The 15,350-nt window shown below is 39.8% G+C and overlaps 1 protein-coding gene across 2 annotated transcripts; it reads left to right on the top strand.

Annotated features, from left to right (window-relative positions):
- Nucleotides 1-2,184: 2,184 nt before the first annotated feature.
- Nucleotides 2,185-8,145, top strand: LOC149302939 (protein PRRC1-like). Of its 2 annotated transcripts, none has more exons than XM_089481883.1 (8): nucleotides 2,185-2,296; nucleotides 3,096-3,485; nucleotides 4,677-4,819; nucleotides 5,501-5,603; nucleotides 6,256-6,419; nucleotides 6,776-6,879; nucleotides 7,472-7,574; nucleotides 7,936-8,145. In XM_089481883.1, the coding sequence occupies exons 1-8, from the start codon at nucleotides 2,185-2,187 to the stop codon at nucleotides 8,143-8,145; spliced, it is 1,329 nt and encodes a 442-aa protein (XP_089338009.1). The 2 variants fall into 2 exon arrangements, with proteins under 2 accessions (XP_089338009.1, XP_089338010.1); XM_089481884.1 differs by having other exon boundaries at nucleotides 2,185-2,308; nucleotides 3,135-3,485.
- The last annotated feature ends 7,205 nt before the right edge of the window (nucleotides 8,146-15,350 follow it).

Raw genomic sequence — 15,350 nt, 5'->3', positions numbered from 1 at the left:
TGTGATACCAGAATTCCGACGTTACAAAATTCTAACAGTTGAATATTTGAAAGTTTGGTTTCTTCGAGTTGTGATTGTAGGAAAAAAATTCCCTTAATCTTTGCTATTGTATAGAACAACTATACTATTGTACCAAAGGTACTGTGTTTTATTGAATTAGTAATGATGAAGTGTACTTGTGTGTTCTCCCTTGACAGCTAAAGCTGTTACTGCTCTTGATCGCTGTCCGGCGGAAATTTCTTTGAGTTTCAGACTTTTGACCAATAGCTACTTTTTTTTTCTTCTTTCCTTGAAGTTGCTCAGAGGAGCTTACAATCATTTGTTAATTTGTTTCAATGACTCTGCCCCGCCCACATATGCCACAGTTGCCCCTGCAACTCGTTCTATGTCAGTGGCCCGAGGTAGAGCGTGTCTGGCTGGTAGGAATGCAATTTAGTCCTAGTCTTTACTGTAAAGAGAGAATCCTTGCTCTAGGTGCAAATAAATCTATAATGATAAGTAATACAGCATATTGGGGAAAACTGGTAGAATTGTCATTAAATGTAAGGAAGATGAAGCTTCCCATCAAAACAATTTATCATAAATGGGTTTTTGCATCAGAAAAGCAATGAAATGACATCACATCATACACTCAGTCACTCATCTCATCAACTTGAAGGGTGCATTTAGAGAAGTGTGTGTGCAGCCAGTGCACGGTACATCATGTACCGTCATATCTCACTTATGGGTGAATTTACTTATTTTAAAGATGTGTTATATCGCTGAAAGTGGTGTGGTGGCAGAAGTGGTGAATTGAGAGGACTTAAACAGGCATGGTACAGACATATGGCTGTCCAGAATATAAGACAAGACCAAGGACAATAAGGCTTGAGGTTTTTGCAAAAGGGAAAAACAGACCACGTGGGTTGAATGTAGGGCTGAAACAACGAATCGATAAAATCGATAATAATCGATAACGGAAATCGATAAGCGTTCCCCGCTTCTGCAGTCTCCGCCTTCTTTTAGTTACGTGACGCGTTCCGGAGGTAAGTATTCTTCATGTCTGTGCGAATCGCTCTGTGCGAGTGGCTCCATTCTCACAGAGCGGTTCGCGGGGGTGGGGTTTCAGGGGATGCAGGGCAGGGTGTGAGTGTGGGTGCAGGGCAGAGTGGGGGTGGGGATGCAGGGCAGGGTGTGAGTGTGGGGGCAGGGCAGGAGACTGGGTGCAGGGCAGAGTGGGGGTGGGGATGCAGGGTGTGAGTGTGGGTGCAGGGCAGAGTGGGAGACTGGGTGCAGAGCAGGGTGTGAGTGTGGGTGCAGGGCAGAGTGGGTGCAGGGTGTGAGTGTGGGGGCAGGGCAGAATGTGGGGGCAGGGCTGGGTGCAGGGCAGAGTTGGAGACTGGGTGCAGGGGCAAAGTGCTGGGTGCAAAGTGCCGGGGCTGAGGCAAAGTACTGAGTGCTGGGCGCAAAGTGCCAGGGCTGGGCGCAAAGTGCCAGGGCTGGGCGCAAAGTTCTGGGTGCAAAGTGCCAGGGCTGGGGCAAAGTGATGGGTGCAAAGTGCCAGGGCTGGGTGCAAAGTGCTGGGTGCAAAGTGCCAGGGCTGGGGGTGCAAAGTGCCAGGGCTGGGGCAAAGTTTCTTGAACAGTAATAGTCCACCTCTTTTCAGAATGTTTGGGGTTATTTTGTTTCATAAATATTGTGTTTGGGTTCTTGTACTTTGAAAATATTGTTTTTTATTACATCATAACAAAATAAGAATGTTAATGTAAATTTTAAGTTATTTTTTAACATCCAGTTCATTAAATTATTTTAAATAAACGAAAAATTTGCATATTGTTTTTTTTTATCCGATTAATCGAAAAAATAATCGGCCAACTAATCGATTATTAAAATAATCGTTAGTTGCAGCCCTAGTTGAATGCTTTATTTAATAAAATTATGTTTGCAATTAGGCAATGGGTTGAGTATTTCATGAAGGGCATAGCCCTATGAGCTTTTTCTGCAAGATGGGTTGTTGGCCATGTGTGATTCTTAGATAAGTCATTGAGATGACTGATGGTCCTTCCGAGTGCGTGATGAACTTGGTGGGTTGGAACTCCTGGTTTAGCGTTGTGCACACACTGTATGGGTAACTGTCCTTCTCTCAATCCTTTCTGATTGTATTACAACTTTTATATGCGTTTTTCCAGTGCCCTGTTCCAGAAAATGATGGAAGAGAGCGGCATTGAGACAACTCCTCCCGGCACCCCTCCTCCAAGCACCCTGGGGACCCCTGGTGCAGCAGCTACTCCAGCCATTGCCACTCCAATTCCACCAGGTATATCATTTTACATGCGCAATCTTCAGTTCCTTAGGTGGTAATTTTTATGTGTGTTTGTGAATATCAAGTGCTACTGTTGGGAGCATTTTTGCAAAATGTGTGTGTATATGTGTATATATATTATAACCAAAGTTATTACAGCTGGTCTAAACTCGCATAAAACAGGCATTGTAAAATAATTGATATGATTAATATAATTTTATATAACATTTGATTATTGTGCGTTGTCATTGTTGGCCAATCTTCTGCCCCGAATCTCTTACTATTTAAGCACGTACTGCATTTGCTTTATGGCGTATCTTGATTTCCTTATACTGGGAGTATGTTCCAGGTATCTTTCAGTATTTTCTTCAGTCTTCTATCCTCTGTATTTAAATCATGCCCTCTCGTTCTGGCAATCCTCTCTTTCTTCAAACATGCATAATTACCATAATCCACAGCCGGACTGCCCTGCTAGCAATTCCATTAAGTTTTCCCATGAGACATGTTATGTATGGCATTTACTTACCTGTTGACTTTAAGAGAATATAAAGGTATAATCCAGAGGGAGATAAGGATGGGGGAAGGGCATATAAAAATAAGATTACCAGTTAAGCAAATATTTAAAACTGATATTTAACAAGAACATGAAAATCGAGTCTAATTATTATCGTTATGTGGTTGTGATAATCCAGTTTAGTGTATTTATTAATTTTCTATAGCACCGTCTTAGTTTGCAATGGTAAGAAGAAAAGGTGTTGGGGGATAACTGAGCAATCTGTTGCATTAATAATTTTTATTTTGCTTCTCTTTACAGTTTTACCTAGTCCTTTTTCTGCTCCTGCTTTCTCACCGCTCCCACCTCCTACTTTCTCTTCTCCCCTTCCACCTTCTTCTGTACCTCCAATGAGAACCTCGGCCCCTGTGCCATATGCTTCACCACCGCATCCTGTTCCTGGCGTCCTGAGCCCTCCTCCCTCCTCTGTACCTCCAGCTTTTAGCAGTCCATTACCGGTGTTCCCGGCTGCTACATTTCCTCCTCCTCCACTTAGCTCAACTCCTGCGCCTGTCCAATCTGCACCACCCATGGGCCCTCCTGTCGCAGGATTTTCAATGTCTTCTACTTACGACATCACCAAAGGTCATGCTGGGCGAGCACCACAGACACCCCTGATGCCATCGTTTTCTGCACCCCCTGTCACAGGTTGTACCTTCTACCACTATCTCTGCTGTTTTTTTTATCATACATGGTGGTTGGCGTTCAAATAATATCTTAACAAATGTTATTGTGAGTCGTCGGTGTTGTTGCTTAGAAAGAAAAAGGATTTGTACTGGTAAAGGTCTCGTCTGGGTATCTTCATAACTGACATATTGTAGGCATGGAGCGAAATACATCTGAAAACATTTCCCCTCCCATGATTACTGCCCGTGTACCGCTTCTTTAGTTGGCAAGCACATATATGGTTGTGTGTGATTGGTTGGGATCAACAGATTACCTGTAGGAGCCAGGTGCTGCTGTGCTGTTAATGCAGAGTCATGTGACATTGCATCATGTGACCTCCACTGAGTGCCCATGTGCCTGCAGCGTCTAGAAAGCAAAAGCCAGATCTGCTGGACATAAGAAATTTACTTTCCGTATAGTGTGTGTGTGTGTGTTGTCATCATCATAAGTTGTTTTCCTAAACATTGTGTTGTTTGTCTAGTTGGTTCCCTTTTTCAGCTACACTTTTGTGTGTCTCCCTTCACAGTGGACGTTACAATGTAGTGGTGACATAAATGTGACATGTAGACTTCTACTTACAGCCCATCTTATACTTGGTGTTCTCGAGATAACTTTTGGTGTGGTTTTGAATCCTAATTATTCCTTTACAACAGAGCAGAGGAAGGCTTGGAGAGATATCACAAATAGTTTAGCTTGCACCAAAATAATATGATGTGCGTGAATCGTTGAGTAACCCTATTACATCTTAAAAAAACCTGTTAATATATGCATTGATTTCTGTGAAAATCTGTGCGAGAAATAGGATTCCCTTCTCGGTGATAAACGTTATAGGAAGGTCTCTCTTGGGTGTAAAGATAAGTTTAGCAATCATGAATGACCTTAAGTAGTCCTCTGTGGAAGCGTGAAGAATAGGGCTTCCAGAAACTCCATAGGAGGACATTTAAAAATACTCTTATGGATGCTTAGTACATAGAGTTGTCTTCTATGTTGTATGCGTTACATATAATAGAAACTTTAGATGGCGACGCTCACAGGCAGGTTTCTCAACTCTTGTTGTGTCTGTATGTGTTAACTGCCCCAATTAAATTGTTCGGTGCTGCGTAGCTTGTTGGCGCTTAATACATAAAAGGCGATACTAATGTTTTATCTTTTTGCTTTTGTTTTCTCTTTCTAAAGTTATGCCCAATCCTGTCATCCAGCAAGCTCCCAGTATGTCTGTGAGCGGATCGCCCATTACTTTCCCAGAGGAACCTGACGACCCCAGGGTACAGGCAAGGCACGAGGACCTGCCTGCCGGAGGAATCTGGGGTTTCATTAAGGTAAACTATAGAAAGTGTTCTGCAGGTTACCCCGCCAGCTATGTTCCTCTGCATTTGTAGGGTAATAATGCATATAACCGTGGTACAATAAGTATTCTAAATGCTCAACATCTCTCAAATATAGTAATTAATAGTGCTGTCCCACTCAGTCTAGTACTTTTAAGGGAAAAAAGCCTTTACCAGATTTGTCCTCCTTATTCTTTCCTCTGCAAAAGAAGCCTGCTTTTGTGTCACATGGTCCAACAAAAATTAGGCAAAATTGTGCGTTAATTGTTTTATAGGAGAGTTTGAGCGTTTAAAAGGACTAGGGATCTTGATTCATGGACCCAACCAAAGTCGACTCTTTTTAGCACGTAATCTTTATTTCATGCTTAACGGGCAAAGCCGACAATGTACGTGATTAAATCATTTCTTTTAAAGTTTGGCATTGCAACAGTACTAGGAAAAATGTTTGAAATGTTTCCCGTGTTTAGTTACAAAAACAAAATTGGCCTTTTTTGGTGGTTTTACTTGTAACAACCAGTTACACCAGGTGAAACTATATATACAAACTCTATATATCTTGTTCCTGCAAGTAACACTACTTGTGTAGCTGTAGAATTGTTTGTTTTTTCTATACAAGATGTATCATCTGTTCTCAAGTAGCGTGGGTTTTTTTTCTCTTTTCCCTGGCAATATTAGGGAGTTGCAGGCAATCCAGTTGTTAAATCTGTACTGGATAAAACGAAACATTCAGTGGAGACTGTGATCACCACGCTGGACCCAGGCATGGCTCCTTATATCAGTAAGTGATTTATTTATTTACTTATTTTGCATGTAAGGAAGTTGCAGCAATGCATTTTCCTTTTGAGTAGAGAGTATATAGATTGTGTGCTGTAATCTTGATATCTCATATATGGGGTATAGCTCTTTCTAGAAAGTCTTGAAACAGAGCTGAAGTTTGTGAATTATGTTATTGCATTTTTGTTAATACAACAGCGCCACCATCTGGCTCGTCCCTGAAATGTGACCATAATAATCCTGGGATAGCAATTTGGTTTATTACACCCTAATCTATTTTAAGTTATTTGTGCAGAGGACGGCATTTAAAAGATGCCTTTTACATTGCTAGTATGTCTTTACTGGTGACTTTTAATAGCTATCCACTAGCAAACAGTTTTAAAACTGACACTGACGTATGGAAAGAGGATACCAATGTCCCCACAATAAAAAATAAAAAAATAGCAGATATATGTGATACAATGTGATTGCAGTCACCAGAATTTATATTGCATAACCAAAATAAACCCTCTGTAAATGTGATTTTAATATTGAGTCATATTAAGCATATGCAAGGCTTTTTGTCTGATTTGCAACTAAATAATATTGGGGCTGCGCTCCCTCACACCGCAACACTGTATTGTTTTAGGTTAATCCATACAGCTATCTTTTTCTAGGATCTGGAGGAGAGCTGGATCTTGTAGTGACCTCTAATAAAGAAGTGAAAGTCGCTGCGATTCGTGATGCCTTTCAAGAGGTCTTTGGCATGGCAGTCGTTACAGGAGAAGATGGTCAGTCTAACATAGCTCCACAACCTGTTGGATATGCTGCGGGATTGAAGGTGAGCTGGTTTAAAGTTTATGTTGTGCATGTTGCTTCCAAGACAGGGATTCTCTAAGTTGCTGGTACCTTCATCCAGTATGCTCCCCTCAATTTAGTAATGCCCACCTCTGCTATCTGTATGTTAGCCTGGTGGGGAAGCTCAGGTTCCCGGGATAAACAAAGGGGAGAGCAATAAAGAATTTCTAGATTGTAATCTGGTTTGAGCCGGCCCTCCTTGCCTTTTTGTTTCTGTAAGCGCATTGTACAGCACTACAGAATATGATGGTGCTATATAAATAAATAAACGTGAGTCTTTTTTTTTTTTTTATCATTGCATAAGTAATTAAACACTTACGCACCTGCTTTTCTTTTTAGGGAGCCCAGGAGAGGATAGACGGCCTCCGCAGGAGCGGTGTGATCCATGAGAAGCAACCTGCTGTGTCGGTGGAGAACTTCATCGCCGAACTCCTTCCTGATAAGTGAGTAGTGGCTCCTTGGGAGAATTGTGCCTCTGGCATAAGCTACGTAGTTCAGTTTTATGGATTTAGATCCACCCCACAGGACCTCATAAGCGGTATAACATTTATTATTTAATCTTCTTTTAACAGAATAAAATTTTACTGGCACTCTGTGTATATGAAATGTGTTTATCCACATAACTTGATTTTTCTTATGTAGAAAGTGACCATAGAATGTAATGCGTTCTCTTTTTCCTCTTATATCCCTGTTTTATACTTTTACATTTACTATTCTTAGTTTTGTGGTGTTTTCAAATGTGACATGGAGCTAAGTGTGCTGCCCTCTAGTGGTGAATGCTTGCTAAGGCGCAAAAGTTGGAGACAATGTCTGGTTTAATGTCCCTTTTTGTATAGCTATTGTTTAAAATCAGACTAATGTTGACAATAACTGTACCAATGATCCCAGTTGTGCTATTATTTTATGCCAACATGCTCTCATTTTGCGTAGGAGAGCATATTTTTTAATTAATTTAGATACACTGCAGGCATTTAAGCAATTTTTAGTTATTAGAGGGACATCTCTTATTTGTTTTATCTTCTGTATGGTTTTTAGATGGTTCGACATTGGCTGTGTAATTGTGGATGATCCTGTACATGGTATCCATTTAGAGACCTTCACACAAGCTACTCCTGTGCCTCCGGACTACGTACAGCAGGTTAGTTGGAAGTCGGTCTGTAAGGTGATTCTGTGAAATCTGTATTTCACATGATGTAATACTTACGGTCTTCTAGAATGTTTTCCCCCTTCCAACAAATCAGAATATATTGGAAACAGAGTTTGGGAATATAGGCTGTATATCTTTACTCGCAGAGATCAAAATATTTCTACATGTGTGGCTATTAGTTTTTATCTCTAGAACATCGCTATCATGTAATACAGTGAGAATGTGCAGAACTAGTCACATTCTGAACTAGTCATCTTTGTACAAGTAATGTGTAATGGGGCAGCATAAATTCAAGTACTACTTGGTTCTGGATTGTAAATCATTTTTAATGTTTTTTTTAAATTCTTTGCAGGCCCAAAACCTCACTCCCCAGGATTACAATCTCAGATGGTCTGGGCTCTCCGTAACCATCGGTGAAGTGCTAGAACGCAGTTTACCCCACGTCAGCAGGACTGATTGGCATGTGGCATTTACAGGCATGTCACGTCGTCAGATGATTTACAGCGCGGCCAAAGCCCTTGCAGGGATGTACAAACAACGACTTCCATCAAGGATCCTTTAAAAACACAGCAGGACTTTAAACATCCTTTTAATTATTGTTTTCCAGCTCCTCAAAGTTGACCAAAACCACGTAGACCTGCTTGTTTGTAAAATAAGCACCACGCAGAAATAAAATCATGGAAATATCACGTTTTCTATACAGTAATGATTTTCTGCTTTAAAATGTAGGCACAATGTTCAAAAAAGAAAACAATGATCTTATATTCACTACTATATATTCCTAGGTTGATATTTGACCAGTTGCTCTAGAAAAAATACAGAAATGGAAAATATAAAAAATGTATTTTTATCAGCTTCATTATTTGGGTCTTTCCTGTGTGTTTTGTAGAACTTTTGTCCATATTTTTCATACCTATGAGTCTTTTGTCAGATATGTATAGCTGCTGCTTGCGATTGCACCAAAACTAGTAGTGATGTCACAGCGGCCTCCTTTATATGACCTTGCCAGAAACCCTTCATCATAAGTAATCTAAGCTTTTAAGTGCAGACTTAGAATTTGTTTCCGTCCCGATGGGATTGCAAAACTTGCAAATGATCTTGGGGCAGATGATGCATTTTTGTAGTTTACAGTATGTAATTAAAGAAAATACTAATTTTATAGTTTGCATTAAGGAATTGACTCTGGGCAGAGTACAAACACACTTTTTTCCCTACCCCAAAACTTTAAATGGTTTATGTGACTTCTGTAAGTATAAACCAGAATGGGGGGGGGGGGGTTAGACCTTCACACTGAAAGAAAGTTTTGAGGGCATTTATAGCTTTAACCTCGCAGGTGCCTGAATGAGTAAAGGTTTTTGCCCACTGTGCCACCTTAAAGGGTTACACAAGATATGCAAGTACCTGTCTAATGCAAAAAAAATATTTTTCTTTTGTAGGTTTCTAGTATTTTCCCAATGGATTACCATTTGCTACATGAAACTCTGTATAAAACCTCTTCTATATAAAAAGCCTATCTTTCCTCTGACATGTCATGTTTGAATTGTGCAATTTTTTACTTCTCTGTCTCTAGCTATCGCTTATAGTAGATTCTTGTATTGGTCATATTTTATTTAATCCACACTGGCCGCAGAAAGTAAATCAATAGTGCTAGTGCACTAGTAAATCACTTTTTAAAAGGTAAATTTAACACTCTTTGCCTTAAATGCTAGATCACATTGCGATCTCTTGGTGCTTTTACAATAAAATTCTGGAAATTTTGTTTGAACTTTTTTTCTTTCTTTCTTTCCTTTTTTTTTTTTTTTTTTTTTTGGCATAATTTCATCCTTATTAAGAGACTTAATACAAGTAACATCATGGGTTTTTATACTTTTGTCCTCATTCACTATATCATGTTGCTCTATACATTCAGGGGATCAGCTTGGGATCTGTCTCTTATGTGAAATTCTACAATGTATACTTCTAAATCCAAAATAAACCTATTTAACTGTTTACAGATTAAAATAAGCAAGTACAAAAATAACAAATCCTGCATATATGGTGGGGAGATACTAGCTCCCCTTTCTTAGGATCTGCATCATTCATCCCCATTATCTTATATCCGCCCTATTGTGGTTGACTGGTACAGCCAACCTTTGCAAGGATGAGTAAGGACAAGAAAAATCCGATATAGCTGGGTTTGCTACTCTAATGCATGGATCTAAAGCAGGCAATACAGGTGCTTTTAATAAAAGCTTTACTAACAGTTCCCTTTTTATGCCTCTTTTAAAGGAACAGTCCAGTTTCCCCGACATAGAAGAATGCATATTATTAAATGATTGTGAGTACTTTAATATGCATTATTCCATAGCAAAAAATAAAGCACTTGACAGTCTTGCTGCAAAAGCTGCCCTGTTCATTCATGATCTGACATTTCTCTTCCGCTTATCTACCAATCTGTTCATTTAGGTTGTGGGAATCCAGAAAATATTCAAGAATCCCCTTCAGCATACCCAAAAAATTTGAACAATGCTATGCTTCCAACTTTGTGGGAATAGTTTTGGGAAGGTCCTTTTCCCTTGTCATTCCAGGTGGCACATGTTTTCCTTCCCTGACAACGAATTTAATCTGGATTTTTTAAATAAATGTTCTACCCAAATGTGAAAGAGTGCTATCAGATGACAAAAGACGCTGGGGACTGGAGGGGACTTTATTTTAATTACTGAGTACGTTTAAGTGTCCATCACCACCCCACACGAATAACCTGGAACGTTCCAGGTTTAACAATATATGTCCTTTCCTATGTCTCTGGAATGAAGAAGTGCTGTGAAGCTATGTCCTGTCATGGTCACATTTGACCACTTCCTCCCACCCTTTCACTTTTTATGTCTTTATTCTCTTAACGTTCCTGAGCTCTTCTGCCTTTCTACATATAATGTAATAACAAACGGTTCTTTTTTGTGTTTTATTATTTATGATTCGATAATTTGAAATCTCAATAGCTCTGCTTCTAAGCAGAATAAAATCATGCAGGAACATTAAAAAAATCCAAATTTCTTATTACATTATTATTGTAACGTTTCACCCTTCGCTGTCTGGACTTGCTTAAATTTTGTGCTGCTCATTTACATTACCAACCACTAGTGGCCACCCTTGTCACTCTAAACCACTCTGAGTGATTATCATGTCCAGCGGATTGCCATGTCCAGATGCACCTTGTTTCCTGGTTATCACAATCTATATAAACCTGCCCAGCCCTTCAGGCTGGGCCTTGACATTAACGTTTTAGAACTGCCTGGTTTGGTTCCTGATCTGTTCCTGAGTTACGGCCAGCGACCCACAATGGACTCCAAAGCTGAGTGCCCTGCAAGTGGGCTTACCTGTCGTGTGTGCCCCATCCAGAGGGCTTCCAGTCTTGTGTGCCCCATCCAGAGGGCTTCCTGCCGTGTGTGCCCCATCCAGAGGGCTTCCAGTCGTGTGTGCCCCATCCAGAGGGCTTCCAGTCGTGTGTGCCCCATCCAGAGGGCTTCCAGTCGTGTGTGCCCCATCCAGAGGGCTTCCAGCCGTGTATGCCCCACCCAGAGGGCTTCCTGCCAAGAGACTTTCCTTGTTTATATGTTGTACCATCATCTGCAATACAACTATTATCAGCATTTTCTGTCTGTGATTTATTTCCTGCACCTGTCTTTAACAACCCCAAGCCATCATGCATCTTGGGGTACAGACAGAGCCCCTCGTATCCCCTGCACCTGGGCTCCTATCAGACCTGATCACCCGGTCCGTGACAATTATTTTATTATCTTGTTGTAGCGAGAAAAGTTGGGCTTTATTTATTATTAGACACCCTGATTTTTGAGGGATACTCAAGACATTATAAGCACATTAATGCATACAATAGCTGTGTGGTCTCTTTTTTCATGTTGTCCAAGTTGTAAACGGTTGGGGGATTCTGCAAAATCCCCCATATAAATTTGTCCCCTTCCACACCCCCCAGGTAAATGACCTTGATATACTCACTTCCAGTCTGTGCTGGCTCAGGAAAGCTGGAGACAGGCTCTCCATTGTGTTCAATAGGAGTCCTTTCCTGTCAATGATTGACTACTTCAATCAGCCAATCAGCGACGAGAATAGTCGGAACCCTGAAACAGGAGGACAGCTTCTTCTGTGACAGGTAATTGCATTATTTATTTTTGATTGGAAGACATCATATTAAAGTACTCGAACACAGAGTACATTAATATGCATTCTTATTTCCAGGGGGTGTCCGAGGCATTAAACAGTCCTTTTAAGCTTGTAAATTGTAATTGCGATTGTAAAAAAATAAATAAAATCTGCTTCAAATGAACACCTTGCAGAAGATTTATATATCTTTTTTTTTTATTTATTTATTCTTGGTTAAAGTCAACAGTTATTAGATTAATGTACAATTAAAAATTCTGGAGGTTTTTTAATTATTTGTTTTTGTGGTCAAAGATTCCAAATCTTTCCCCATGAACCAACATACCTTCTCAATGCCTCAAATACATATCTGTTCTTTGATTACTTTTTGCTGCGCTCTAATACATCCTCATCCTATTAAAGTTCCTCAAAAGTGTACATATGGTAAAAAATGTTTATGATAATCCTGCTTTAATAAGTAAATGTATGTTTTTTTAATCTGTTACAATTTCTACAAACATTAACATGTTGGTGTTCTTTAAATTACTATAAAATCATAAAATCTCAATAATAATAATATCCTCCATACCTGGATTATGTCAATTGGTTTTCAAGTCAGTTACGAACCATTTATATCTCGTTCAGCGACAGATTGGGTTTTATGTTGCAGATAACATGAAAATTGATAAATTTCAAATGCGCAGCTTTCAGAATGACCAGTTTTGGGTGAAAGCATGCAAGAACTGTGCCGTTTTGCATTGCAGCTTTGCGCAACAGGGTCATCCCCACGCTCAAGGCTCAAATTAACAAAACTCAGATCATTGAATAATCCAAAGGCTAATAAATCAAATCCATATATCTATGCAAAATTCAAAACTATACTACTTAGCGTGAGCATTCACAGCAGCGAAGTACACTGAATACATGTAGCAGACATGTAATTCCGTTTACCTACAGGATGTATCATGTGTTGTTGTGTGTTTGTATTACATGAATTTCCAATTGAATACACATTTTCCAAATGATCCTATTTGTAGTTGAGCAAACGGAGCAGATGGTAGGATCTCGTTTGGGAAGTAATGTATATCCAGTGAGCAGTATTTTGCTCAATGAGTTGATTTAACCCTTTGCATGTTAGGGGCTGAGACTAATTTTTGCAGTTTTGCTACAAATGTATTACACCACAATATATTATACCATGTCATGATTTATTCAACAAAAATAAAGCCAAAATAAATAGCAAGTCACCACATATTGACAGTTCTGCACAGATAAGAAGGGGGTCATTTTCATAATTATGCCAAAGAAACAAAAATGTAAAATATTCAAATTATTACTTAAATTCACCATCCTGGGATTGGCTGTAAAAAGTTTTTGCTCTGGCAGCAATGTGTGCTTCAACTTCAATTTGATGTAACAGGAGACCCGATGGTTTTGACGTGGAAATGTATTTTTGTGTGTAAATTAAATGTGTAATTTTTTAGGCACACTCTTTATTTTCTTAAAACTTCTTAGATGGGTCAAGCCCCCGAATTCTAGATCACTGGCTAAATTGATGGCTTGCTCTGTTTAACACGATAAATGTCAAGGAGGAAATGGATTGTACGTATCCTTTATGTATGTCATGCCATTAGCTATTTGTTACTGGTATATTTTAGTATGACTCTTTCCTTGGTATTAACATCGGACACAGGCATCATATGTGCTGAAGTGAGGCGCTTTTTTTTAACAGCACCATCCTATTACAGATGTTATCTATAAATCAAAAGGTTAACTTGGACTAATGTTTCAAATATAGCTCTGCGGAAGAGAACAGGTTTACTGTTAGTGATTAATGGCATTCTAGAAATTCTATTAGTAAATGCTTCAGAGACAGCACGTTAACCTAAATCAATGTCTCAGAAGATATTTTCATCACTGTGATTAAAAATAGACATGTCTGTTCAGGGAACATTTAAAGATGGATTTTTAGAAAGTCTTTCTAACTTCCTCAATGGCATATGACTGAAATAGTTTCCCAGCAGAAGATAATCCGAAATCAATAGCAGTTATTCTCCAAAACCCATATTTTAAACTTTGAAATTAATTAGCGCAACCTGAGGAAAACGCTAAACAGTCTCCAGTGGCGTCGGCATCGCAATCCCTCTAAAGTCGCGGATGTCTTACCAGAAGCCGACATTTCTCCTGAAGTTAGCTTGTGCTGCCCCACGATTAGCAGTTTATGGTGGGTAGCAGCAAAATGCATTAGAGATTTACTTGGTTTACTCAAACTGTGGCTTGGTGAATAAACCATTTTTTTAAGTGTTTACACCTTTTATTTTCTCTATTCTTTATCCACAATTTCTTTCCCCCTTTCTGAATCTCCATCAGATCCTGTTTCTTCTATATCTTTTTTACCACATGTTTCTCTTATTCTATAGTCTTATGTTTTCAGAGATATGATTAGGATTAATCCCTGCTGCTGCTTTTTTTTCCAGCCTCTTCACTTTATTTTCTCCTTTCCATTGTGTACAATGTTTGTACAATTGCTGCAGTTGTGCGCATCCCACCTCGACTTCCTCTAAATACTTTGACCAAACAAAAATATCGAAGGACATCCTAGAAGACACAAAGTGCAGTTATGTAAAACTATTTTAATGATAGAAATAGACATGCCTGCAAGTCAGTGTACCTCTGTTGTGGACATTCTTTGCCCTGTTTACTCCAAATATTAGTATATGTGCCCAGCTCTAAAATGATGTGCAATTTTTCTCAATCTTTATTCTCTCTTCCCCCACTCTTTTCTCTCATTCTTCCTTCTCTCTCTCCTCTCTTTTTCTTTCTTCTCCCTGCATATTGTTTAACTCTTCCTTTGCACACAACAGTTTACAACAACCCTGTCCTGCAGCCCACCTCCACAACACTAGTCGACAGTCCCTCTACCCAGGGCTGGTGCAAGAATTTTTGCCACACCCATAGTGACTGCGAGCCGCCAGCCGCGGTCATTCAGTAAGTGCGGCTGCCTGCCTCCCATCAAATGACCGCGAGCCGCGGTCACGCTTCTAATGAATGACCGCGGCCGGCGGTTCGCGGCTGCAGGCTGCGCGGCCGGCGCCCTCTCCAAGTAGGCTACCTAGGCCCTGCCTCTACCCCACATACTATGCAGCAACTGCTCCCATACACAAGCTCCTCTCATCCCTGCACACGACTTTAGACAGGTCCTCCAGTACCTAACTCCATATGGAAGTCTGTCTCCTCTCTGCACACTGCATTATCTGACAATGTGACCAAATGTGAATGATTGGTCCCACTGTCAGGGCTAAATGGAAGGTCAATTCATAGTGGTTTTTGTCCCATCCAGAATGACCAACAGTTCTTCATGCTCCTGGCACTTGACTATTCTGCATATTCCCTCCACCATGGCCATCATGGGATGAAAACAAGAATCTCACCAAAGGCCCAGTAAATGTCTACTGGTCATCCATAAATACCATCTCCTTTATATATATATATATATAGTGCCACTGAAAGTACATTTGACTTGCTAAAAAGAAACGCAATTACTTTTTTTTAAGTTCAGTGGTACTTTCATTTAGCTTTGGTTGAAAAGCACCACAATTAAAGGTTTCCAGTAAGTAACCACCCCTTGAAAAA

This window comes from Sceloporus occidentalis, unplaced genomic scaffold (genome assembly GCF_023333645.1).
Source record: "Sceloporus occidentalis isolate IW3139 unplaced genomic scaffold, rSceOcc1.0.p SCAF_16, whole genome shotgun sequence".
NCBI classification, from domain to species: domain Eukaryota; kingdom Metazoa; phylum Chordata; class Lepidosauria; order Squamata; family Phrynosomatidae; genus Sceloporus; species Sceloporus occidentalis.
The sequence above is the reverse complement of the archived record's forward strand: the minus strand, read 5'-3'. Positions and strand labels throughout refer to the sequence as shown.